General features: G+C 37.5%; 6 protein-coding genes across 6 annotated transcripts in view; all 6 read left to right on the forward strand.

Annotated features, from left to right (window-relative positions):
* The window catches only part of rnmt (RNA (guanine-7-) methyltransferase), a 7641-nt gene extending 4110 nt beyond the window's left edge, over window positions 1-3531 (forward strand). The window contains exons 6-10 of the mRNA XM_007578249.2: window positions 10-174; window positions 1418-1535; window positions 2699-2800; window positions 2877-2910; window positions 3044-3531. Coding sequence (XP_007578311.2) covers window positions 10-174; window positions 1418-1535; window positions 2699-2800; window positions 2877-2910; window positions 3044-3081 — 457 coding nt within the window. The 3' untranslated portion in view covers window positions 3082-3531. The remainder of the gene's footprint in view (window positions 1-9; window positions 175-1417; window positions 1536-2698; window positions 2801-2876; window positions 2911-3043) is intronic.
* Window positions 3532-6498: 2967 nt separating this feature from the next.
* abrab (actin binding Rho activating protein b) lies at window positions 6499-10171 on the forward strand. Its single transcript, XM_007578250.2, has 3 exons — window positions 6499-7085; window positions 7261-7606; window positions 9643-10171. The coding sequence occupies exons 1-3, from the start codon at window positions 6692-6694 to the stop codon at window positions 10124-10126; spliced, it is 1224 nt and encodes a 407-aa protein (XP_007578312.1). The 5' UTR covers window positions 6499-6691; the 3' UTR covers window positions 10127-10171.
* A 408-nt stretch (window positions 10172-10579) lies between these two features.
* Window positions 10580-16957, forward strand: LOC103156280 (zymogen granule membrane protein 16-like). The gene is made up of 5 exons (XM_007578267.2): window positions 10580-12935; window positions 13029-13081; window positions 13213-13336; window positions 13416-13769; window positions 16715-16957. Exons 2-4 carry the CDS (start codon window positions 13030-13032, stop codon window positions 13747-13749), a joined length of 510 nt encoding a protein of 169 aa, XP_007578329.1. The 5' UTR covers window positions 10580-12935; window position 13029; the 3' UTR covers window positions 13750-13769; window positions 16715-16957.
* LOC103156265 (zymogen granule membrane protein 16-like) lies at window positions 15685-16832 on the forward strand. The gene is made up of 4 exons (XM_007578252.2): window positions 15685-15857; window positions 15950-16002; window positions 16144-16267; window positions 16362-16832. The coding sequence occupies exons 2-4, from the start codon at window positions 15951-15953 to the stop codon at window positions 16693-16695; spliced, it is 510 nt and encodes a 169-aa protein (XP_007578314.1). The 5' UTR covers window positions 15685-15857; window position 15950; the 3' UTR covers window positions 16696-16832.
* A 1129-nt stretch (window positions 16958-18086) lies between the features above and the next one.
* LOC103156263 (zymogen granule membrane protein 16-like) lies at window positions 18087-21826 on the forward strand. The gene is made up of 6 exons (XM_007578251.2): window positions 18087-18200; window positions 18856-18965; window positions 19997-20207; window positions 20298-20350; window positions 20477-20600; window positions 21183-21826. Exons 4-6 carry the CDS (start codon window positions 20299-20301, stop codon window positions 21514-21516), a joined length of 510 nt encoding a protein of 169 aa, XP_007578313.1. The 5' UTR covers window positions 18087-18200; window positions 18856-18965; window positions 19997-20207; window position 20298; the 3' UTR covers window positions 21517-21826.
* A 1460-nt stretch (window positions 21827-23286) lies between these two features.
* On the forward strand, window positions 23287-27381 carry LOC103156267 (zymogen granule membrane protein 16-like). Its single transcript, XM_007578254.2, has 5 exons — window positions 23287-23565; window positions 23674-23711; window positions 23812-23864; window positions 25282-25399; window positions 25907-27381. The coding sequence occupies exons 3-5, from the start codon at window positions 23813-23815 to the stop codon at window positions 26223-26225; spliced, it is 489 nt and encodes a 162-aa protein (XP_007578316.1). The 5' UTR covers window positions 23287-23565; window positions 23674-23711; window position 23812; the 3' UTR covers window positions 26226-27381.
* The last annotated feature ends 308 nt before the right edge of the window (window positions 27382-27689 follow it).

The raw sequence follows: 27689 nt of genomic DNA on the forward strand, positions 1-27689 counted from the left end.
TTTTTCCAGCAAACGTCTGGAGGCGTCAGACTCCCTGTCGTTTGGAAACGAAGTCTTCAAAGTTTCCTTTCAGTCCAAAGGTTCCTATCCGCTGTTTGGATGTCAGTACCACTTCAGCCTCGAGGGCGTGGTCAATGTTCCGGAGTTTCTTGTCTACTTTCCTCTTTTTGAACAGTAAGATTGAATTATTATTAAAATTAGCATTGGAAAAACAGTACATTTTTCTTGCTAAATCCTCTAAATTCCCTTTTAAGGCTTTTTTCCCCTCATTAGTATTTGCTCAGCTCAACTCTACTCTGATCCGTTACAGCTGAATATGTGGGTGTGGTTGTCATGACAACACGACAGGATGTGGTTTTTATGCGACGCGCATAATTTTCTCGTTTTGGATCGCTCCGTCTTCCTCTCTTTGAATTTTCTCATCAGCCGTGAAGCAGAGAAATGTCGCCGCTTTGTGTTACTTTCAGTGTTTACAGTTCCTTCGAGCTCCAAATAGATTTTAAGTAGAGAGAAAGTAGCATGTTGTGTGTCAACTGCACTGCAAAAACACAAAGTCTTGCCAACTTTTTATGCCTAGTTTCTAGTGCAAATATCTTTGTACACCTGAAATACGACAAAGCTAACTTAAAAGTAACTTTTCAGCAAGATAGACAAGCTTTTTTTTTTTTAAAGTAAATCTGTCCTTAATATTGATTTAAAAAGTAGTAGTTCCACTAGCAGATATTTTTCACTTATTTCAAAATCAACTGGCACTGAGCCGTTACCTAGCAACCCTGGTCAAGCCCAGCTCGTCGCCTAGCAACCGGCAGAATATTTTGCATATAAGAAGACATTTTCCCATATTACAGGTGGAACTAGGACTTTCTCATCTATATTAAGGAATGACTTGACCTAAAACACATATTTCTCACTGAAGAGTTACTTGTAAGTTAGTTTTCTTATCTCAAGTGTACAAAGATATTTGCACTAGAAACTTGTTAAGATTATGTGTTTGTAGTCGACACACAGAACATGCCAGCCTAAAAGCTGACTAGTTGGCGCATCTCTACCAATCGGACTTTTCCAGCACAAATTGCAGGAGTTTTTCGACAGTAGCAGGATCTCGACAAAGTTTTGCAGACATTTCAAATGGAAACACAGTTAGAAACACTAGAAATGCATTTTCTCCTGCATTTCCCAGCGACTAGTCGACATCGACTCAACTTTCCTCACATTGACCTCAACTTTAAAAGATATGAAGTCTTGCAACCCCCAGCCAATCAGTGAGCAGCTGTCTTCTGACGTCACATTTTCATTTTCTCTCCTCAGCCCATTGAGCAGATTCTGTACCAAGTATCTAAAACGATTTTGAGCTGAGTTGTTACTCATGGAGAAGTGGCTTCAGATTTCTCTAAATGCTGCCAAACTTGCGTTCCAGCATGGCGAAGCGGTACAACATGCGCCTGGTGCTGAAGCAGCGGTTCTCAGAGTTCTTTGAGGAAAAGGTGAAAAAGGAGAATCACCGCAGCCTCATGATGAAGATGATGGCTCTGGAGGTAAAACTGTGGCTCTTCTGTCAATCATAACACTAATGGCAAAGGAAAACCTTGATGATGATTCCCATAATTGTGACACAAAGCTAGAATGTGTTTTTTAAACATAAATGTCGGCAATCTGTGCTACTTTCAATGTTTACAGTTCCTTCAAGCTCCAAATAGATGTTATAAAGTAGAGAAAGTAGCATATTCTGTCAACTACACTGTAAAAACAACACAGATTTTATTTCTACAAATTAAACCGGTTCTCTGGAGTTGGATTTAAAAATGAGAAATGACATTCCTCAGACATTTATAGAAACAAAAACAGTTCCTGCTCATACAGGACTCTCGTTTCCAGTCTGTACATAGATGTTAAATAACAGCAACAAGCAGAGAGGTTGGATTTTATGTTAAAAAAAGTCATGCAGTCTCCAAAAAGGTCAGACACTGAATGCCAGGAAAGGCATGAAACCAGACTGAGTCCCGCCTGGTTTCTAATTATTTGTGTCTCACTAATTCAGATGATCTGCTGCCATTTCTCTGTTTTCAAATAAGGTTCCTGGATTAAAACACCTGTAATTTCTGCTTTTTGTTGGAAGAACAAAACTGTTGTTGAGCAGGAAAAAAACTTCATTCATTTACAGCTGTGAAAAATGGAGAAACCTCATCAATACGTTTTATTGTATTTTTGTGTGTTTTTCAGAAATAAACATCACACCTTGTATGGCAACACCTTATTGCACTTAAATAGCTTTTTTTCTGCAAATTTTACAGAAGAAAATTTGCAGAATTTTTTAAAAATGAAAATCTACTGAAAAAAAAAATATATATACATAAATATAAAAAAGTATTAAAGTATCTTTTTTTCAAAAAAAAAAAGGTTTTTGATGCAGGAAATTTGCCAGTCGTTTTTAAAGAACTGCTATTTGTTTCCATCTTTAGGTTTTAAAATAAAGAAAAAAAGTTTTGCGTAATATTTTCTTCTGCGGGATGCAGATATTTCTAGAAAATTAGATCTATAAATAGAAATAAAAATGGACCAATTCTCAACCCACTGACAAGAAAAATATATTTATAAAAAAAAATACAGTTTTCAGTTTTTCAAAGAAAAACAAAGACTTCATTCTCCTAACTTTATTTTTATCAGTATGATGCTAACACTCTGTGTGGATGTGTCTCAGCCTTTTCCCTGTGAAGATGGAGGTCAGCAGGCTACCGACAACAAGGAGCAGTACTGCCATGCTGAAGAGCACTGCAGCAGACCTGGAGTTAGACCACCAGTGGTGAGTCGGCTTCGGCTCTCAGCTCCAACATGGCTGCCGGTTCTACTCGGTCTAACTCTGTTTTCTGTGTGAACAGGGAACCCTGAGCAAATCTGAGTGGGATGCAACCAGTAAGTTCAATCATATAATATTTTATGCTACGTTTTCTGATCAAGAAACGTAACAAAAGGTCAGAATTGTTTTTTATAAAGGCGACGTCTGAGCAGAATGATGACTGCAGCTCCCTGTTTTGTTATTTTGCAGGTATCTACTTGGTGTTCGTGTTCCAGAAAATGTCCTGATACTGAAATACAAGCTCCGCCTCACAAACTTACCTCACCTGTTACTCAGCTTGTGTCTGTACAGTTTCTTTCTCTGTTGTCATTTCTGAATTTTTTTTTTGTTTTTTTTTTTTGATAAAACTGTAAACTTGCTGGAGAAATTAATTCAAGCTGAAAAAAGAATTAGTCCTATTTTATTTTTCATGTGATCCTGGATAGAATCATTGTACGCATAAAAACGGTTTGGAAGGCAAAAACTGTCAACTGATAAATTGTGCGAGTCCTGAAGTTGTATTTGTTGCAGAGCTGATGCAGTATTTAAATGCAATGCGCTGAACGACGGTGTAAAAGAGAAACATGATGATGTGCTGAAGGCGAAGTGCCTGAAAGAGCAGGAGCTTCTTAAAGAGACAGAGACTCAATTTCAAGACTGTATTTTTACCACACCATACAAAAGCAATAACTTTACTAACAACTTTTGACTCTTGCATTATTTTGTAAGATTTTAAACTCTCTCTTTTTCACAACCCTTCAGCTTGTAGCACTTTGCTTCCTTAAAGTCCCACCACAAGATTTCAACCATGTTTAGGGTTGAAATCTTACAGCCCTTACAGAACCATATGTTTTTATTTTTTACTTTCCTTTATTTGATGGTTCTGGAGAAGATTTAGCATATAGGTGCCCAAGTCATTACACCTCCACCACCGTGCTTCACAGTCGGTCTGAGATTTCAGGTGTTTATTCAAAACTCCACCTCTTTTAATTATAAACTTCACAGGAGCTTTTGCGCCATTTGTTGCACACTTCATAATTAATCAGTGGGGTTTCGCTTCATTTTTAAAAATTGTTTACAACTGTTAATCAGCAGCCGTTGCATCGCCAAACTCCCATTGGCTTTCATCATGAATAAATATTTAATGTTTTAAGAAGCGCCTACACTTAGTGCTGGGCAGATGAAAATGCATTTGTTAGTTTTTATTATATGCAGGTGAATCTGAATATATTAAAATATTCTCAAACACTTTGAGTAATTCAATTTAAAAAGGGAAACTTGGTTATTTCTGCTATTTTTCCTTGTTTTGTCTACCATGTTTTCCTTCCACTCAACTTTCCATCAATGTACTTGACTGCTGCTGAACTGGACAACTGCCAGGTCAGCAGCAGTCTCCATGGTCATATTTTGCTTTAAATTTTGCTTTAAATATTGTTTTCCTTGAACTTTGCCGGGTTTATGGTGTTATAATTAAATGACAAAAAATAAAAAAATTAAACCATTTGTGCATAAAGAAATTACATTTCACTTTTTGAATCACTTAAATGAATCAACTTTCAGCGATATTCTAATTTATGGAGATACATTTGAAACACAAAGCAATACGTTCACCTATGGTGCTTTTAACCAATATTATGCTGACCTCTAGTGGTAGATAATGGGTTTTTTTTTTCTCTTGGAAATCCCAATTAATGGGGAAAAAAAAACAAAACACATGACCACTTGAGCTACAAAAACCTCTTGAAAAATGCGCATTTTTTGTGAGTAATTTTATTTATTCTGTCTTTGCAAAAACTGCAATACTGACCAAACTTCTGCAGTTTAATGAATGTCGTCCGTCTTGTATGATTTAAAACAAGGAAATCATGATTACCTGTAAATGACAGAGACATTGCTGTGACACTTTTAACAGGAATGTGAGTCTAAAAATATCAAGGAAATCTGTCAGACATTTTTGTGGTTACTTACTGTAAGTGTGTCTGATAACGCGGAAATATAGCTTTTCGGAAAGCATTTCTTAAAGCAGATTTTGACATATTTTTAACAATTAAATCAAAACTTATCACATTAATTAGTGTTTTGGTGCTGATTTATTTCTGATCTTGATACATAGGATCTCACTTTGCCAGTTTTTCTTTAAGTTGCTGATCTGGATCAGGAAGTGCTGGCTTACAGAAGCTGGTTTCTGTGACAGATCCCAACAGCTGCTGCTGCATCCATGTGCCAGCTGCTATTTATAAACCAGCTGGTTCTGTAAACACGCGGATGAAAACTAAAACACTCAATTATATAAAAAAGTTACCATAAAACACAAGGTCTTGAACCAGAACAACCACAGGTTTTGAAAAACAAGGGATTTCAGACGCTTTACTTTTGCTGTAGTTTGACTCTATTTTTCTGTTTATGTAAATAAATTAAGTAATTATGCCCCACTAATGCTTCTTGTATTTCAAACTGGTCAGCAGAGTTGTGTAGTAATTACATTTACTCAGTATTTTTGAAGAAAAAAACAGTATTTTTGTTCTTTTTACTTTTATTTGAGTGAAATCTCAGGATATCCCACGCATTGTGAGAAACTTTATTGAATGGGAGGGAAAAAAGTCTGATTTAACCAAAAAATCACCAGACGCAGACACACACCTGCAGTTTTTGTTAAAGTTTCAGAAGTTTTATATTGAAACAAACTTTTGGAATCATTTTCTTTTCCCTGATGTTTTTTTGTTGTTGTTTTTGTTACTTATATGAAAAGTAAAACATAGTTCTGCTCTTACTTGAGTACAATTTTGGTGCACTCTACCCTACGGATAAGTTTTGCGTAATATTACGAGGGAATACAATACTTTTGCGAGGGAAGGCAAAATATTCTTTTCCCCCATGTCCCCTAGGGGGCGCCGTACTGCCCAGCTCTGGTGACAAACGTCAAAGAAATCAAAGTAAAAAGGGAAACAGATACGATAGTTTTTGTTCAAGTCCGGGTTACATAACCATTAATATTTAAAAATAAATACTAATGTGAAGCAAAAGTTACAGAGGTGCAAACCTTTCCTGAAAGTTTGCTTCTAATCAGGTGGTTTAGTCAAAATAGTGATGTTGACCAGATGTTACGTCTTTATGTAATAGTGACAACACGTTTAAGTTTGGCTTGTTAGTTAAAAGAGGAAATGATTTGAAGACAGATAAAGTCTCTGAAGGCCTCCCACTTCTTAGTAAGTTCAAGACACTTTCCTAATAAAAATAGGTAGAAGCTGGGCCAATTTATTATTTTAGGGAGGCCCAAAGACTTTAAGTTTTTTAATGAATGCTTATTTTTCAGACATTGTAATAATAATTATTGTGTATAATTATAACTGTTATAATACACAATTAGGCATGTACTGATGATACCAAGGTTATCATCATGTACTGAAGTACTGTAATTTTCATTAGCACCAAAACAGTTTCCACACCCTGTAAATCCGGCCCTGGTATCGTTTTCAAGCTAGTTTATTTTACATCTATTTTGTCACAAATTCCAATTTTTATTCAAAATTTGTCAAAAAACATTTTAATGTTTTAAATAAAAAGCATTCAATGACCATTTGGACTCGCCTTTGCCCTGCTTACAGCTGATTAAAAGCTCTGCTATCTGTGATGAAACATGACCCTGCAGGGGTCATCGATGTCAGAGAAAGATGAGCGCGTTGGAAGCCTGGGATGACTGAAATACTTTCCACCGTCATGTTAGCGTTTCCTCTGTCCATTTCAGAGGCTACAGCTGCAAGCGTGAGGTTAGAAAGCAACACACGGAGAGAAATCTCCAGAAATTCAGGCAAAAACATTTTTATTTATTGCAATTACAGAATCTTTAATATTTGAAAAATGTCTGAAAAAGCGGCTGGTGAAACCTCTGAAAGGAAACCTTCAACCAACAAGAGCTTCAGGAAGCTGCGCGCCGTGAGCATGGTGTGCAGCCTGACGAGCGGCTGGCAGCAGTGGGTGGCGGAAAACGAGAAGAAGCAAGCCAGCGAGCCCAGCGGCTGGGCGCCGTCGTCCAACGACCAACCAGGGGAACCCAAAAAGAGATGGGCCCCTAAAAAGCCTCATTCTGCACAAACCCAACCAAATCTGGAGACACTTTCAGAGACTCGAACATCTCCATCCCAGGGAGCGCCCAGCAATGACGGCGTTCAAACCGCAAACGATCAGCCATCTTGCATCAAAACAAAGCAGGTGGTGAAGACCGTGTCCAGTGGCATCCAGGAGAAAAGCACAGGTGGCTTCTTCTTCTTCTTCTTCTGTTTTAGTGGTGGTTGGCAAACAACTTAAGGTGCTGTACCACCACCTTCCAGATTGGATCAGATATTCTAATATTACCAGAGTTGGAAGTTTCCAAAAATTGTACTCAAGTAAAAGTAGAACTGCTTTACTTTACTTTGTCTGTCATTCAGGTGTCGGCTTCCTGGCTGAGAAGCTGAAAAGGGAATCTCTCCCTTCGGGTGATGAGATTGACCGGCTGCTGAAAAAGAAGAGCTCCCCGACGCGCCGCAGGAAGTGCTCCAACATGGTGTCCTCCCTGACGAAAAGCTGGAAGCAGGTGGAGAATGAGCGGAAACTCGGGAAGGAAGGAGGAGGGCAAGGAGATGCTCACAGCTGTGGGCAAGACAAAGGAGACAGAGAGAAGGAGAGCGTAAATGAGCAAGACGCTCAGAGACACAGTGATGCGGTTTCAAAAGCAGGAGAAAGAAGCGACTCTGACGAAGACTCGGTGAGGATAAAAAGACCCCAAGTCTCAGTGTGAGTACTGGCACCGTGTTTCATTTAAACTGGATCTATTATGCAAAATTCACTTTTTTGTACTTTCAGTTGGGTTTAAAAGATGTCCAAGTGCTTAAAAAAAATCAAATTTTTTGGCAATAAGTTAATGTTTTTGGTGTAAGGATAATGAGCTGTGCCAAAAACCTCCAGATTGTTGAGTCATACTGCGTGTTGCTTAGCAACCCCAGTGGAACCCAGTGCGTCACCTAGCAACCAAAGCGGAGCTCCAGCATGTTTGGACACCTGGTTTTACTGCTGTAAACCTTTTTCCACTTCCGATACTGATACAAATTTTCTGAGATTTAGTATCAGCCGATACCGACCCGATTCAGAATACAAAACAGTGTTGAATTGACTTGGAACATTTTTCTTCACTGAATTACAAATTTATTTGATAACTCTGCACACCTAAATACACGGTTAGCTTCACAAGGTTGGTCAAACATGCAAAAACAACAAAACCTTAATTTGTCAGTGGAATTAGAAGTTTAGCAGTAAATGTAAATGTAAAAACAAAAGAATAATAAAAAAACTGAAATGGGCAAAAATATAGGTTGTCTACCTTGGTCAAACGTAAAAATAAGCGGCAACAAACCTTTCAAATAGTTCATAAAGTGCAATTAGAAATTCTAAATATTATGTCAAATAAAAAATAAAGAGAAGCTCAGAGCTCAAAGCATAGAATTAGACTTGATTAGACTTGATCTGCCACTATGAATTGGGCACATTATCACTGATACCCAATGTAGAATTTTCTTTAATATTAGGACCAGTAATATGCAGAGTACAATGGCTGCTGGAAAAGACAGGTGTTTTGTTGTTCACTTACCACCCAGAAACCACTCGCTGAATTCTTGTTGATTGTGCTGGAGGCTCCACTTCTGCTTTTCAAAGATGTACAGTTGGATAATTGCACATCTGTTTGCAGCCTTTTTAATGTATGAGTGTCAACATTGATTTGGGTGGTGTGGCCAGCAGCAGCCTGTTTGTATTTAATGTGTCAGGAGGCCTAAAGCAGTTCCAGATAGGCAGAACTAACCAGACTAAAATCTCATTATGTAAGAATGATTTTGTGCAATAAACATAATGTCTGTGTTTTGTATCGCTCATAAACCTATCCAATTCCTAATCTATTTAACGACACGTAGTAGGCCACCTTTTATCATTTTGGAAAACAAAAGCTTTAAATACCGACACATTGAAAGCTTTCGCGAATGTTAAAGATAGTTTAACATTCCTGAAAGTGCTCTTGCAACTTCCGTCTGGTATGTGTCATAAAACAGTTTGTTCCTCATTGTCTTCACTCGGTGACAGACATTTGACATCCTTAATTAGCTTAATTAGTGCCAATCATCTTGACTTGACAGCTGGTGCAGAAAACCAGTTCTTAATTGAAAGTAATTATACTCATCTTAGAAACTAATGTGTTGAATGGAATTAGAAACATTTTCAGGAGGTAGAAGTTTTTATAAAATGTTACAAACTGTACGGAGGTCGCTTCATAAAATCAATCCAGTGAGAAACAAAGAGGTTGTCGGTTTAGGTCTGACATCCTCACATAAAATCTTGAGCATCTTATATAAATCTCAGAATTTTGACAATAATCTAAAAAGTCTGACTTTAGTCTGAGAATTCTGGACTTAATCTCGGAATTAAATCAGAGAATTCTAAGAGTTAATCTTAGAATTCTAACTTTAATCTAAAAAAATCTGACTTTTTTCAGAATTCTGACTTTTTCAGATTTTTTACTCAATCTGAGAATTCAGATTCTGAGACTTTAATGTCAAAATTCTTACTTTAATCTTCTGATACCAAAAGGCAGAAATCTGAAAAAAGTAATTTTTTAATGATCCTAGTCCTCTTTTGTGTAATTCACGTTATCTTTTCATTAACAGCCCATTTAAATATTAAATATTGAAGAAAATCTCAAGGTCTTCCTGCTGAGCACTGCTTCATTATTTTAGTGTCTTTTTATGTTCCTGTCTGTCCATAACTGAATCCAATGTGGCTCCCAGGTACAAAAAGGAAGCTGAGGATGCCAACAAGATCAATGCCCTTTCCAAGAAGCACAGCGCTGTTGGAAACCTGAAGAGTCGCTGGCAGAACTGGGCGGTGGAGCACACAGTCAACCAGAAGCTGAACCCCTTCAGCGAATACTTTGACTACGACTACTCGATGTCGCTTCGCCTGCAGAAGGGCGAGGAGGGCTACGGTCGTCCAAAGGAGGGCACAAAGACCGCGGAGAGGGCCAAACGAGCCGAGCAGCACATCCACCGTGAAATAGACGACATGTGCTACGTGATCAGGACTATGGCCGATCCGGATCCAGACGGAAAGACGCGCGTCACGTTCGGCCAGCTTTTTGACAGATACGTTCGAATCTCTGATAAGGTGGTGGGGATCCTGATGAGAGCCCGGAAACACGGGAAGGTGGCGTTTGAAGGGGAGATGCTGTGGCAGGGCCAGGATGACGGAGTCATTATTACTCTGATGGTCTGATGGGTTACACCTGATAGCAGATTTTTTTAAAAAAGACTGAGAGAAGTTTGCTGCTATTTCCAGTAGATACTTGAAGATTTTTATGTTCTGTCAGTGTTGTGAGATTATGTGAGTTATAGATTATTAATGCTTTGACTGAAGCCTTCAGAGGTCATTTTGACTGCCAGAGTCTGCATCATTAGGACCACACTAAGAAAATGAAAAAATATAAATGACAAAATAAAATGGTGAGGAAAAAGTCATAAAATTACAAGAATAAGCTCATACTACAAGGATAAAGTAATAGCATTATGACAATGAAGTCATAATATGATGATATATTATGAAATAATATATCATCATATTATGATATATTATTTTTTAACTTTTACGAGAATAAAGTTAAAATAATACAAGAATTTTCATAATATTTAAACTTCAGTCTCATAGTATAATGACTTTAAGCTCAAAATATTATGACTTTATTTTCATATTTTGCCAATTCTCACACGACATAATTCTAGCAACATTATGACTTTGCTCTCATATAATTATGACTTTATTCAATATTATTCTCTAAACATGCTGACTTTAGTCTTGTATGAGATTATTGTGGTAATTGTATAAGTTTATAATCTTGTTTTTTCTTAGCACGGCGCTAATACTTTATGGTAGCATTTAGAGTAGCTCAGATATTTTTTCTGTTGCACTTTACTTGCAGCTTTCTGTTTACTGGTCAGACATAGAGATTATTACTGAACCTTCAGCTTGACTAACTAAAAGAAGTGGATGCGTGTTCACAACAAGCGCTTTTCTTTTTGTGCTGCAGACGCGTAGAATAGAAACAACTGAAGTAACTATTTTTGGACCATGAAACTAGAATCTACTGATTAGACACTAAATCTGACCTGGACGTTCAGAGACACATAGAAATTACTACAAAGCCGGTCTTCTATCAAAAGTCACTAGGGGATAAATAATAACACATCATTTGCACTACAATGTTCTCAAAATGCAGCGTTTAATGTTTTCTTAGTGCTATAAGTGACGCCCTCTGAGCCACTGTTTTCCTCTGAGTACAACCTGTATGTTTTTATAGTCTGAAATAAAAAAATAACATAAGCAGAAGTAGGAATATTTTCTCCAATTTTTGCTTTTACAATTTTATTTCTAAAATAAATTTGACACTGTTATTTTAGATCATATGAGTTAAGGTAAGTTTCCATATTCTGTAAGGAAATGTATTTATTTCAGTTATTACTTAGAGTTATTCATGTCATTTTCATATGAATCTATTCCAAAGACAGGAACTAAAATGTCTTAATGACTATATTTCTTCATGATTTATGAAAATATTTAACAGTAAACAAAGACACATAAACTGATATGCATCAGTTTAAGCTCACACTGTTTTTCATTTAACAGCTAAGAAAAGGAAGTAGGTATGAAGTAAGCGTAACGGAGGCAATTATTTTTATTTTTTGCTTAAATTTGTTTTACAAAATACAGTGAAGTAAGTCAGTAAAGACTTAAAATGCCATAAGTGTTCCCTCAGTGCGATAATAGAAAAGAGGCAGGACTTCCCATCCATCTTAAAGATTAGACACTTACTGGCTGTATGATAAAAACTTGCCTTGTTGCCAAAAACAGAGACAGAAACCAGACCAACAGCATTACATGTTTCATTGTATCCAGAGGAATTTCCTCTGCAGGAGCCGATGGACGTGACTAATCTCCACTACCAGTTATTAAAGTTTATGTGAAATTACAACCATGGATAAGTATCATGATGCTAATATTTCAAGTGCAAAAATAGAACCTGTAGTTATTGTTTGTGTATATAAATTGGGTGAAGAAGATCTTGAATTTTGATGATTAGTTGCATGTGAAGGTTTGAAGATTCAAAAGACAATTCAAGCTGAAGAACAGAGCAAGCACCCAACTTGTTTGACTTTAAAAAAATCTGATAAATATCTCATTTCATAGTCTCTCAACTGCAAAGCGAAATAAAAAATACTTAATTTAAAGCTCATCCTCCTTCACGTCTGATGAATCGATCAGTCATATAATTTTGTTTTTCAAAGTTTCATTTTTCTTGCATAGTCAGGCACCCATGATTGTGTTAGTTAAATTTTAATGAACTCTCCCTTTCAAAATCTGTTTTCTGGAAGGTTTGTTGCAAAAACATCTTTAGGAGAATTAATTCAAATGACAACAGTGCATGAGAAAGCCATGAAAGTTGTAGCGTCAGGTCTTGGGACATGCCCCGGCTGCAAAGCATGCCCAGTGGTTTCAGGGTAAGCTTCTTCCTCGATAATTATCAAAAACTCCACAGAAGTCACAATGCGTTTGCTTCCTGGTTTGGCCAGAACCAAACCCATTTACTGTAACTTTATCTGAGGAATGAGACGTGTGAAAAGAAAGCGTCTAGTCAAAGTGTTGAGTGATAATCAACATGTTTAAAGGCAAGAAAAAATAAACAGAATAACTGAAAATAAAAGTAAATGCAAATGAAGAACAACCAGCTTTTGACGGACCATTCTTGCTGTACATGCAGAGACTGATCAACTTTACAGTAACAAATAATTGCATAGTCATGATGTTAAACAGTGAGCCAAATTACTAGCATGCTGTACTAGCATGTCGGCTTTGACAGACAAAAATATCCACCTCCTAAAGGCAGGGTCCTCCCTTTTAAGTAACATGAAGTGTAATCGACCTGTGGTACAAAAGGAAGAGCGCAACATGCAAACGACACACAGAGAACATAGCTCAGATTTTTTACGGCTTGAGACTCCGTTGGGATTTTAGAAACAAGAGAACCAGTCAGGTAAATTGTTTTAAAATGTGTTTTTTTATTATTATTTTATAGTAACACAGGAGAATTGATGAGGATTAAACTGTAGCCCTTCTTTTCATGCAGAATGCTTTTGGTTGCCGTCTTTGTTCTGCTTGCGGCTTCCGCTGCGGCCGATCGTAAGTCTCCATGTAACTCATGTAGTCTCAGGTTAAAACACCAGTCTTAGAGATTAGCATATCTTCTGAGGATCTGTTTTATATTTTTAAAAGATATTTTAAAGTAACATGTTTGTTTTTCCCCACTCCAGTCAGGCCACACTACTCGTTCTCCTCACCCGTTGGGTCAGGAAGTGGGAGCTCCTACGTGATCACCGGAGAGGGAAGGATCACCGCTGTGAGAGTTTGGGAATATTATTCTGGTTACATCCGAGGGTAAGTTAGCAAGACGTATTTTTATACGTAAAAGAGTTTTGTCGCCATTTATTCAGATAATTTCTCTCTTTTTCTCCAGCATCCAGTTCCGGTACGGATACCTCTGGTCTCCGATTGTTGGCTACACATACGGTACTACTCAGGAACTTGAGCTGTACGACGGAGAAGCCATCATCCAGATTTCTGGGAAGTATTCCCACTACCTGCAGTCCATCGTCTTCACAACCAGCCGGGGCCGCTTCCTGGCTGTGGGTCAGCCGTCTGGCACATCCTTCAACATGTACCCGGACCACCCCGAGGCCGAGCTGATCTTCATCAGCGGCCGGAGGAGCAGCGGCCTCACCTCCTTTGGAGCCCACTGGGCCATCGTTGATCCGTCCTTGAGCCCAACCAACAGCTCCTCTGGACATTAAGATGGAGAGCAGAAGACAGAAGGAATGTGCAATTAAATTTGCTTCTCTTTTATTGACTTGATTAAATTAAAATGCTAGTATGATTTATTTTCTCTTTAATTTATAAATAATAAATGGAAGATTAATCTTGAACTTCTGCTTTTGTTTCTCTGAAATCACGGCTTTAATAATGCTATTTTGTAATAATCTTGAAATCAGTATTTATCAAGAAAATGGATCATGAAATGAACCATGTTTGGATTCAGAAATAAAAATTCAGAAAGTTTTTCCTTTCACTTGACCATTTATTTTAATTTTAATGGTAGGATATTTTTACTATGGTACCATATTTATTATAGTTTTTTTGTTGTTGTTTTTTTTTAGCAAAAACTTACACAAGCAACAAAAGTTAGAAAAATGTTTGAAGATTAAAGATATATTTAAGTCATAAAATATCTGAAAAATGTGGCTTACAAGATTGAAATTTTGAGTTTACTCCAAAATAAAAGTCAGAATATGTTTGTTTGAACCTCGAGGCAGACAAAATTTAGGTTGCACATGGCGATGCTATCTAAAAGGATTGACGTGGGTTCTTGACAGAGAAAAGTTATCAGAAATCTGAACACTGAAAATAGTTACATTAGTGCGCTGTGTGTTTTTCTGTATGATGTATTCCACAATTATTGACAGACTCCCATAAATTAATACCTAATTAATAATAAATTAGTGAGGAGCAGCGTATACTAACGAGCCTCCACCAGAGCAACAAGCTAAAGCTAGCATGAGAAACTATGCCTTGAACAAGATGGCAGCAGAGCTCAGGGCAAATATTGACAAAATTAGTCATTTTAATCAAAATGACCAAACTGGGGCAACATTTTAATATCAGGAAATAATAACCAAACACTTTTCAGTTTTAGTGAGTTCTTCTTCAGGCTAAAATATTTTTAAAAATACATGAAGAATTTAGCATTAGAGTCAGAATAGGCACAAATACTTTAATCAAAAACTGACTAAGTGAGTCACAATCAACTAAACTACTGAATAAACAGTGAAAGAATTATGAAAACTAATAAACAAGAGTTAAACAATAAAACTTAAAATGAACAGGATCAGTAACTGATAAAAATGGTGCAATGATGTCATAATTCAGTATGAGTTTTGTGTTACATAAATATTATCAATATAATTAAATTTGGTCTCCAGCTGATCTCCTGCCACATAATGTACAGGTAACTGAACTGTGGAAGCTAAAAAGTTCAAATAAAAATGTGTTTTGCGAAAAAAAAAAAAATCTGTCCATTTTGTTTAGCTACTGTATTTTTATTTTTTATTTTTTTTATTACCAGGTATCCATGATTTTTTTAATTATCAACATTAATGAATTCCCCCTTTGAGGATCTGATTTCTGTAAAGTTTCTTACGTAAACATCCTTAGGAAAGACGCTGAGAGTATTAAAGGAGTGAGTTTATATGTTATGAACCCATGAAGGTTGTCGTTCCAGTTCTGGAACATGCCACAGCTGCAATGAAGCAACAAACTTACAGGGCAGGGCCTTGATGCTCATAAAAATACAACTGTGTCTCTCCAGAAGTCCCAATGTGTTTACTTCCTGGTGAGAGCAAACTAAATCTGTTTACTGTGATTTAACCTGCTGAATTAGAAACACGAGAATAAAATATCTGCTCAAACTGTTGAAGGATAATCAAAAGACAAACTGCATGTTTCAAGACACTCTATCCAGAAAAACAGAACATACGTAAACCAAAACCCAACCAAACCTGTTTGTTTTTATTCATACCTGTACACTCGTTGCATCCATTATACTTGCAGAGTTTATAATAATAGCAAACATAATTGCATAATGATGATGTCATTTCTGTGCTGCACAACTTCCAGGTTACTGGCATGCTGGCTTTGACAAATAAGACACTCCACCACCTGACAGCAGGTTCCTCCCTGAGGCTCAAGCATTTTTTTAAGGTTTGCAGAGCAGCCAATGAAAACATCAGGCGTAATCAAACCGTGATACAAAAGGAAGCAGCATGAAAACGACGCACACAACATAACTCTGCTTTTTGACAACGTAAAGCACACTTCAGATTTTAGGAGCAAGACAACCAGTCAGGTAAAATGTTTTTTATTATTCTTTGTTAGCTTATATTTACAATGTGAAAAGTCTAAGGGTAAAATGGTAAATCTTTTATTTGTCTTACACAGAATGTTTTTTGTTGCCGTCTTTGCTCTGCTTGTTGCCTCTGCTGCGGCTGACCGTAAGTCTCCATGTTGCTCATGAGAAAACATCAATTGCAGAGATAATTAGAAAACATTTTCGACTTTGGAGTGCGTGTTTTATATTTTTAAAAGACATTTTGCACCTGACTGGCAACGTGTTTGTTTCTTCCTCATACCAGTAAGGCCACATTACTCCTTCTCTTTACCCGTTGGGTCGGGAGGTGGGAACTCCTACGCGATCACCGGTCAGGGAAGGATCACTGCTGTGAGAGTTTGGGAAAACTATAATAGCTACATCCGAGGGTAAGTTAGCAAGACGTGTTTTGGATATACTATTTCTTATTACAACAAAAAAGTTTTGCCACCTTTTATTCACATTATTTCTCTTATTTTCCAGCATCCAGTTCCGGTACGGATACATCTGGTCCTCTGGTGTTGGCTACACATATGGGGACACCCAGGAAATTGAGCTGTATGACGGGGAAGCCATCATCCAGATTTCGGGGAAGTATTCTTCCTACCTGCAGTTCATCGTCTTCACAACCAACCGGGGCCGCTCCCTGTATGTGGGTCAGCCATCTGGCACGTCCTTCAACATGTACCCGGAGCACCCCGAGGCCGAGCTGATCTTCATCAGCGGCCATGTGAGCGGAGGCCTCACCTCTTTGGGGTCCCACTGGGCCATCGTTGATCCGTCCTTGAGCCCAACCAACAGCTCTTTCGGACATTAAGGCCTGAAGAAACGACAGATGTTGTAACCTGCAGTCTAATTTGCAGCTCTTTTACTACACTGATTAAATTGTAAATCTAGTAAGTTTTTTTTTTTTTAATCAATTTACAAATCAGTAATAAAGAAAAGATCAATCTACAACTTTTGCTTTCGTTTCTCTGAAGTCACAGCCATTAAAATGCTGTTTTGTTGTGAACTTAACATCATTATTTGCCAAGAAAATGGGTTGTAATATTCAGAAATAAATATTTTTTCTCATTGGTTTTTGCTTTCATTTGATCATTTATTTCATTTTTAATAAGGTATAGTTGTTTTCTTCAAAATGAAAGAAAGAATTTATATGTTTAAACTTTTTTTAACTGAAAAATAAGAATGCACAACACCAGATACGATTTCCAAAGGCTTTAGAGAACAAAGAGCAAGTAGTTTACAATATTAAAATCAAATCGGTGCTTGAAGGTTGCAGTTATAATTTGCATGACATTAGTGGTTGAGCTTAGTTTTACAGATTCTACATAAATATTAATAGAAGATAAATTCTGGAAATTTGGTTTTTGTCGTAAATATTTTGAGGTGTGAATATATTTACTATAAATAATAAAAAAGTGAACGTATAAAAATAATTTTTTTTATGAAGTTCACATTTCTCCATCTCAAATGAAACTTTTATCTGTTAAAGTAATACTCAAATTATTTCAATAAAGAAAAATTGACTTTTCCCTCCAGAATATTTTAGTATAACAACAATCCCTAAACAGATTAACAAGGTTTTCTTTGTGATTTTTGCAGAAAGTACTTATAGGGTTGTAGTTCAACTTAAATCTTTATCTTTATATCTTCTATTTATAATTTTGTAGGAAATTCTCTTACTTTATTATTTATTACGTATTTTTTTAGGAGCAATCAAGTCCACTTCATATTTTTCAAAAATGTTGGATCAATGAAATATACAAGTTGGTGAAAAGACAACATCTCATAAAAGAATATTTCTTAACGTTAACATATGTTGAAGCCTTTGTATCGTAGCGGGTCTGAAATTCATAGACATGTTCCATATTTCAAAATAAAAGGTACTAGACAAATGGCGCCCCTAGCAACAGCCGTTAATGACGTAGACGAAGGAGAACTAACGACGATCTGTCATACGCTGTCAGATCGTCATATGCTTAGCACAAATCTTTTGTTGTTGATTGCAACTGCAGCTAGACCCTGCTTTAAATACACTACAACCAGACAGTCCATGTATATCCATCTACTTAGAATTTAAAGCAATTTATTGACTTATTTTCGTCGTATCTTGTCGCGTATGCTGACAGCTCCTCTAAATGTCGCGGACCTCTTAATGCGCAGGCGCACGCATGCGTACTCACTGCATGCATGCTGTTCTGACAACGTATGCTGATCTGACCGGACTGTGATCTAAAAACATAGAATAAAACCTAGAGGAGCCAGGAGGCCAATTCTGAGCATTACATTGACTACATGTTTAAGATTGAAGGTTCACAGGTGAGTCAGAAGACAGACCTATTGACAGCATAGTAAACAGAGATCATTTAATCGTAGAATAACGGATATTGGAACGGAAAACAACATGCACACAGACCTGGAAATGCTAACTCCAGTGCTAACTGCTAGGAGAATTTTGAAAATGTATCTTTACATTTACAGATATTTAGATCTTTTTATTGGAATATATCTACAAAGATAAAATAGATGAGTAATAAGCACACATTCAATTGGGCTTAAAAATATTCATATCTTTGGAAATGTTTATAACTCTTTTTAATCGACCTAACTCCAGGTCAGAGCTGGGACTCTGCTGGGCTTTGTTGTTCTTCCGCTCGCTGCCTCTGCTGTGTTATGCTGGTACTGTAGTGGATTTCAGCTGGATTTTGTCATTTGATTTAAATTCGCTAGCTAATTAGAGACCAAATACAGCAACCAGATTTACAGCTTGGCCTCAGAAAATATTTTTCTACGATTTAAAAGAACATTAAATATGCACTTTAGGTGTTGAAAGAAGCCCTTTCGCTGATAGGCATCTTATTTAGCAGAGACAGTTTAAGTGTCTTGGTAGTAGATAATTCTTCAATTAGATGTTGCTGTAGACAGGGGATGAATCTGCGGTTTGAAATTAGACTACTGTGTTTATTTTTTCCAGAGGAAGCGAGGTGTATAACTAGTTTCTGGCTCCCCGTCTCAGAAAGCAGAGTGGAGGTGGTCCGGCAGCAGCTTCTCCATTCGTTTTGGAGCAATATCTACTGATATCTGGTGCGTCTCGTCATTATCAGAAGTGTTGGTTTTGGGGTTTTGAGGCAGTCCCACTGTCATTGCCCACTAGCAACGCCAAGAATGTGCACAACACCAGTTTCAACACAAAGCAGCTAAGTCATCATAAAAATAAATTTAAATAGATGCAAAATCTGCATAACCAGACAAACACGCTAGTTTTTCTTTCCAAAATATGAGTTTACTAACAAATATAATTCAACCTTCCAGTCAAAATATTTTAATCAGCAAACTCGCTAGAGTTTGAAATACTCTGTTAATCTACTAAGTGAAACTAGAAAAATGAACAAAAAAGATCAGAACCAATAATCAATGAAAATGGTGCAATAATGTTACAATTTGGAGAAATTAAAGCAGTTTGGTCTTAAAGAGATTAAGTTTGGTCCCCGTTTACCAGCTGGCTTTCTGCCACATAATGCACACATATGCGTGACCACAGAGTAGAAACTAAAAAGTTTAAATAAAGATATGCAATGCAAAAAAAACAAAAAATACAATGAGTCATTTTAAGTAAAATGAAGATCCCATCGATTGTATTAATTAACCTTTAATGGATTCCTCTTTTGAGAATCTGTTTTCCGCAAAGTTTCTTATGAAAAACATCCTCGGGAAAGTTGCTGTAAATAGTAAAGTATCAAGTTTATATGTCAGAAACCCTTTGAGGTCGTAATTCCAGTTCTAGGACTTGCCACAGTTACAAGAAACCACAGATCACAAAGCACTTGCTTCCTGGTGAGTTCAAAACTAAACCTGTTTACTGCAATTAGTCTGGTGAATTAGACACGAGAATAAAGTATCTAGTCAAACTGTTTATTGTAGGATAATAAACAGGCAAACTTCATGTTTAAAGGTCTAGAAGAGTTAAAGTAAAATAAAGGTAAAGGCAGCTAAGAAAAACACAACCTGGTAGTTTGTAAATATACTCACACAGGTTAAACAACTTTATAGTGACAAATATAAAGGCACTGTCATTGTGTTCATCATTTCTAAGCTGCATATCTTCCTTGAAACAGATTGCTGGCATGCTGGCTTTGACAAAGGAAACACCTCCTGACAGCAGGTTGCTCCCTAACGCTTCAGTACGTTGTTTTAAGGTTTGCCGATCAACCAATGACATCAGACGTAACAAAAAAATGCAGTATAAAAGCAGAGATCAACATGCAAACACACGGTACACCCTGCCGCTCAGCTTTTTGAGAGTTTAGAAACAAGATTAGCAGTCAGGTAAAAATGTTTTCTGTATTTTTGTTTAATATTGTGTGATTACAGTGCAGATTTTCTCAGATAAAGTAGCTTTTTTTTTTTCTTGTGCAGAATGCTTTTGGTTGCCGTCTTTGTTCTGCTTGCTGCTTCTGCTGCGGCAGATCGTAAGTCTCCATGTTACCAGAGGGTAAAGCATCAGAGGGTTTTCAAAACAGATAATTTTGTTTATTCATTTCTAAGCATCTGATTAGTATTTTTAAAAGCAACGTGTTTGTTTTTCCCCACTCCAGTCAGGCCACACTACTCGTTCTCTCCACCCGTTGGGTCGGGAGGTGGGAGCTCCTACGTGATCACCGGTGAGGGAAGGATCACCGCTGTGAGAGTTTGGGAATATTATTCCAATTACATCCGAGCGTAAGTTAGCAAGACATTTTCTGCATAGTCTGCATATTTACATTGACAATAAACCATGATGAAAAAAATCCAAAAAATCTTCAAGCGGATTTCTCAAAGATGTGAGGTCCAAAAATTAATCTTTGGAATCAGCAGGCAAAAACACAAACATATTTGTGGTCTGGTTTCTAGTATTATTCCTGAAATTACACAAAACTACTTACAACTAAGTTTTCTGCAGTACATAGGAGCTTGTTTTAAATCAATTATTCCTTAAAATTGGTAAGAAAGATTATTTCACTTATAACAAGACATTTTCCCCATGTTTTAAGTGAACTGGAACTTTTTCATCAATATTAAGGAATTATTGACTTAAAACAGAGTCCTATGTCTTATATTATTCCAAGTATTTGCACTAGAAACTAGACCAAAAATACTTGGTAAGGTTTTGTGTATTTGCTGTGTATTAAGCCTGTTGCCAGATCACAGATCCCTTTTTGGCGCTAGAAATTAGACCAAAAATACTTGCATTTTTACGGCGGTGTAGCTGTAAAAATCAGTTTCCCCTGCATTTTTTCAAAGTATTTCTGTCCTTTTCTCCAGGATCCAGTTCCGGTACGGATACCTCTGGTCTCCGATTGTTGGCTACATATACGGGGACGCCCAGGAAATCGAGCTGTACGACGGGGAAGCCATCATCCAGATTTCTGGGAAGTATTCCCACTACCTGCAGTCCATCGTCTTCACAACCAACCGGGGCCGCTCCCTGTATGTGGGTCAGCCATCTGGCACGTCCTTCAACATGTACCCGGACCACCCCGAGGCCGAGCTGATCTTCATCAGCGGCCATGTGAACGGAGGCCTCACCTCTTTGGGGTCCCACTGGGCCATCGTTGATCCGTCCTTGAGCCCAACCAACAGCTCTTTCGGACATTAAGGCCTGAAGAAACGACAGATGTTGGGATCTGAAATCTGATTCACAGCTTTTTTTACTGCACTGGTTTAAATACAATGTGGTAATTAAGACTCTTGAAGGATTTCTTTTGATTAATCAATAAAAAAAAATGCATCCTTCAAGTCGTCATCATCAGAAATTTAATTAAAGATCAAATCTGGGTTTTTGTTAATGTGTTCAAATCAATTATGAAAAGTCTTTTTTTTCTGAAAATACTGAACACAACAATGTTTATGTTAACTGTTGACTTTAAAATATGATTTATGAATAAACTGCATCTGCCTTCACCTTTAAAGATCTATTTGTGGTATTTTTCAGTGAAGACTGCCATTAACGGCACATCAAAAATATCTCCCTGTTCAGTTTATTACAGCATTCAGCCTTATATTCATAATTAAACATATGTCATGTTCTGCAATATTTTACCTTTTCAACAGTTAATGAGTTTGTAGTTTAATTTTTTCAGTTTATCATATAGTTTTGGTAACACTTTATTTGAAGGGGGCTGAATAAGACTGTCATGACACTGTCATAAACATGTCATAAACATGACATAACACCTGTCATGAACATGAATAAGCCTTCATGAATATTTATGACTGTTGTCATAAAGCGTCATTCGGTAAATTATGACACTTTTAATACAAAGTTGACATTATTCAAAATGTCTTTGTTATGACAACATGACATTAACCAATAAATCATTACTGATGTAAATTTGTTATAAAAGTATTACTGATTGCACTTTAAAAATTAGGTATCTTTATGTTATTAAAGGTAAAGTTTAAACAGTAATGATTTCTTGGTTAATGTCAAGTTGTCATAGCAAAGACATTTTGAATAATGTCAACTTTGTATTAAAAGTGTCATAATTTACCGAATGACACTTTATGACAACAGTCATAAATATTCATGAAGGCTTATTCATGTTCATGACATGTGTTATGTCATGTTTATGACGGTGTCATGACAGTCTTATTCAGCCCCCTTCAAATAAAGTGTTACCACATTTTTAATTGGAGACCAGTTTGTTCAGCACATCAGCAAACTGTGACCAAGACCTGCTGAGTTTGTGATAAATTATTTGGATATTAATCCAGCACAAAATAAAGAGCAATAGGTGAACACATAAAAACAACTACATTAGAAGTGAATATGCCTTCAGTGTTTAAACTCTTCTCCTGCTCACACTTTGCTGATTCCTCCTGTTATTTTCCCTGTTTCTTCCCTGCTGGATTTTTCCTTGGATTTATGTTTTTTGTTCTGCTTTGGCTCCCAGTGTTCCTTTTTTTAAGTGTGTCATTCATTCATTTTTTCATTAAACATTATTCATTTACTCAACGTCTCTGCTTTTGGTTCCACCATCAAAACACACATCTTGACAATCATTGAGTTTTTTATGTCCTGAGAGTGACTGGATTTCATCATTGACATTGATGGCAGACTTCAGGTTGAGATAAGAAAAACTCTGAAAGACGACAGGTTCTGTACAGGTCGTTTTCTTTAGCTCCAATTCCATGTTCAGGAAATAATTTTTCACCCTGACCTCAGCAAAAAATCTTAACCTCACTTAGTTTTTATAAATAGGCAGTTTTCCTGGAAACATTTGCTGATCCAGTTCTTAGAAGTACATAGCGACATATTCCTAGAGAGAGTGCATGACAACTCGTTAAGAACTTGTATTTCCTGTTACGTCTAATACCAAAGCCAGAGGAAAAACAAGTAAACACTGTAAACATTTGATGCGATGCATTATAAACAACAGGACTAAAGTTAGTGTACCACACTGTTGGTTAACAATGTTTTTTAATGAAAGGTGTTAATTTCCTGCAACACATCAGACTAAACTGGATTCACTGGTGGAGAGAACCAGGAAGGTAATCAGTGGGAAATCTGTAGAAATATACCTGGGGGTGTGCCACACTCACATTACAGACCGCTGTGCTGAAGGAGTGAGATGAGTAGCTGAAAGAGGAACAGCTGGACACATCTGCTACCACTTTAAGTCTGAAGAGGCATCGGAAGAAAATTGTAAGTACCTGCTTTAAAAATTTGCATTACTCAGAAAATGATCAGTTGTTAATTAGACACTCTTGATGCGTTAACAGATAACTGTAATATTTCCTAATTTTCCTGCAGGTTTGCGCTGCTAATCCTGCAAAAGCTTTACTAGACATGTAAGTAAAATTGTTTTTTAATGTCAGCTTATTCATCATATGAACTGAATGAAGTCCTGTTGCACATAGAGGTCTGAGTCATTATCAATTTGCTTTACAGAATGCATTACGTTGCTATCTTTGCTCTGCTGACGGCTTGTGCTTTGGCTGATGGTAAGTGAGTAACTAAATAACTAATATATGCTGTATTTCACTATGCTTCAACATTTAAAATACACATAGACCTCATGTAGACATGAGTCACTGTTGAGTCTGTGCAAAACCCTGAGAAGTCAAAAATACACTGCAAAAACAGCAAATCTTATAAGAGTTTTAGTCTAGTTTCTAGAGAAAACATCTTATTACGCTTGAAATAAGACAAAACTTACTTACAAGTAACTTATCAGCAACATATAGAAACTTGTAGTCAATAATTCCTTAATATTGATGAAAAAACACTAGTTCAATAGGCAGATAAGTTTACTTATAACGAAACAATTTCCCCAAGATAAAAGTGAAATAATCTGCCAATTTAACCAATATTAAGGAATTATTGACTAAAAACAAGCCTCTATATCTTGCTTATATGTTACTTTTAAGTTAATTTCATTTTAATTCAAGTATACTGAGATATTTTCACTAGAAACTAGACAAAAATAATTGCTAAGATTGTGCATTGCTTAGAATTGGAATTAAAAATGCATAAATCATCACATATTTTAGCCAATCAGATCCACCATGCATAATGCAAAATGAAATATCCTTGATCTAAATTAGATTCCTTATAATAAATAAAACGCTACTGCACATCTATGTGTTGATTTGTTTCTATGCAGATTAATGGGTTCAGAGCTGTGTATCATCCAGAGCTGTGAAAATTAATCTTGCTACTTGTTCTAATCTGGGCTAATGAGAGCATTTAGATATTAAACAAGATGGACTCTAAGATGGAACCATGAGGTACTCCACATGTGATTTTTGTCATCTCGGATGACTAGTTACTTTTTGACACAGAGAAGTTCCTGCTTTTTAATCAAGACTCAAACCAGGTAAGTACTGGACCAGACCCAAACGTCGTGCACTGAGGTCCAACAGCACCAGCACCGTGGTTCTTCTACAGTTTTTATTTTTCAAACACTCTGAGTGTCAGTAGTGCGGTGAGCATGAAAACCTGACAAGATAAGATCCTGCCTGGTATTCAGGAAATGGCTGATGTCCAAACGTCCTGCCAAGGACGAGAGAAGGATCGGCTGAGGAGACACTAACAGCCAAATACATTGAGTTGTTAAGAGTAACCACTCAACTCAACCCAGTCTACCGAACCTGATGGTCCGGTAGACTGGGTTCATTTGGGACCAAAATTGCAACATTTGTTGCATTTTCAGCTGGTGCAGTTCGCTTTCAGAATCGATCCTGGTATTAAGTTAACAGATGAAACAGAAAAGACGGAAGAAACGATCAAGAAGAAAGAATTACCAATAGCTTGTGAAAAATCAAGACTGGACCCAATGATGATCAAAGTGCCCCAGATATTCACCATGTCATCCTGAGGCCTGATATTAATCCCTTTGTATTATTTTTGTCTTTGAAGACCATTACTCCTTCTCTAAGGCTGTGGGACAAGGAGGCGGATCCTCGTACAGCATCGTTGGGGACGGCAGAATCACCGCCATTAGAGTCTGGGAGGTCTACAACAACTACATCTACGGGTAAATATTTGAAAGTTACGATCAGGCACTACAAAGACTTGGGCTACGTTCACACTGCAGCCTGATTCTGACCTAAATCTGATTGATTTTTGCCATAATGTGATCTGCATCTGGGCTTTTCATGATAGTCTGAATAAAACGGATCAGACCCAGGCTACTTGGATATCCTATATAAATCTAATCTGAGTGTGTACGTCCAGGTCACGTTCATCCGACCTGAACGTCACTGATACTCGACAAGACATTATTTCACCCTCTACTGCGCATGCAGGGCGCTTTCAGGTCACATACAAGTCGTATATATTCGGAAATTTGGATTTTACAAAAATCTGATCATTAAAGTGTGAACAAAAACATAGACAACAATATTTTCAGCTTACTGTCTTTTTATGACTGAATGAATTCCATTCCACAAATATTTCCAATGTAACTTGAAGGTGCCGTCTATCTATTCTTCCTAAATCACCCCAGATCAACATGTGACACCTCACTTCCTGTTTCCTTCAGTTTCCAGCTCTGCTACGGAGTCGTTTGGACTCCGGTTGTCGGCTACGTGTCTGGCGAACCCAACGAGCTGCATCTGTACGACGACGAAAGAATCGTCCAGGTGTCTGGGAAGTACGCTCAGTACATCCAGTCGCTGATCTTCGTCACAGACAAAGGCCGCTCCCTGCACGTGGGCCAGCCCGCCGGCACCGCCTTCAACATGTATCCGACCCATCCGGACGCCGAGCTGCGCTACCTCAGCGGCCGGGTCAGCGGGCCGCCCACTTCCTTCCAGGCCCACTGGGCCGTCCTCGATACTGACAGCAGTGAGACTAAGTAAGTTATGGTGAAATAAATGGTTTCCACGTTCAAACTGATATTCTCTCCACATTGAATAATTTTGACTTTAATTTGCTTAATATTTATTCATATATTAAAACTTAGATTAAAATCTGCTTTAATGAGAAGACAGTTCTGTCATGTTGGGTTTTAATCGTCTGACCCACATGCAAGAACACCCACAGAACAACGGAAATCAGTAAAATTATATTTATTGCAGAGAATGACAGTCAGAGAAAAAGGGGAAAAAACTGGTCCGGAGAGGGTTCGATGCTTCTGGTTGGAGCTAAGGGTGAGAGAGTATGGTGAGTTCGATGACTGGAGGAAATGGTAAACTGCTGGAAGAAAACTTAACGTTCTTACTTTAGCTGAGATGATACGGACCGGGGGGGGGGGAAGTCTGAAGGATCCTGGCCGGATTACTTGAGGTCGAGTGTTGCTGCTTCGCTTATGGTGGTGGGGCAGCTCTGGAGGGCGGACGAGGTCTGGGCGGGTTTCGTTATGGCCGGAGAGAGGAGGGCAGCGAGCGTGGAGATCCGATCACCAAGGTGGGATTCAGGGACTTGGGCATCCGGTGGGCAATAATCCACCGGCGTCACAAGGAGAGGTTCTGCGCTGGATTTTCACTAAGGGGTTCTCAGCTTCTGTAGTGAGAGTTCCTATGGAGGCACAAAAAACAAAGAATCACTAGAAATTCACAAAGTGCGATCACTGGAGAAATTCAGGTGGCCTGTAATACCAAAACTGGCAAAACACTCTGGCACTGGTGTGTAGGCTGCCTCCTCCTCTTATGCTCCTCCAAATGAGATCATGCAGTGCAGGTGATAAATATCAGCTGGTCCACACCCTCCAGGAATGACTGCCAGGCGCCCCCTGAAGGATGGACAGGGAAACAGCAACCCCAACCACAGACAGGAAACACCCAGGAACCCAACAAGTTCATATATATTGTCACTGGAAATTTTTATTTTGCATTTTGCTCTGCAGGTTCAAAGTAAATGATTTTAGTATTCATAAAAAATATGAATGTGTTTCTTGTTATGTTTGTGAATCCTAAACATTTTGTAACCCGTATTTCTGTCTGACTTTGGTTCCAAGGCTCTAACTCAGGATTTTATTTGTCAATGAAAACTTTAATAAAAACTAATCAGAATATATATGTGGCTGGCTTTTCTTTTTTTCTACACACACAAACAAACATGGCTTCCTACATGCCCAATTTAGATCTGGCTTGTGTTTACAGTTAACGTTTATTATTGTTCTTACACTAAAAATAAATTAACACTCCAGATCTCATCCAACTGTTGGATTGCAAATGATCAATGTAATATTGGTGGATTTTTAGTTATTCTGTGAGAAACTGGACAGATCCAGTCCATCACAGAACAAACACACTCACACTTATAAATCAATTGATTTTTCAATTAGACATTTTCCCATGTTATAAGTGAAATAATCTGCCATA

This window comes from Poecilia formosa, unplaced genomic scaffold (genome assembly GCF_000485575.1).
Source record: "Poecilia formosa unplaced genomic scaffold, Poecilia_formosa-5.1.2 Scaffold472, whole genome shotgun sequence".
Lineage (NCBI taxonomy): Eukaryota > Metazoa > Chordata > Actinopteri > Cyprinodontiformes > Poeciliidae > Poecilia > Poecilia formosa.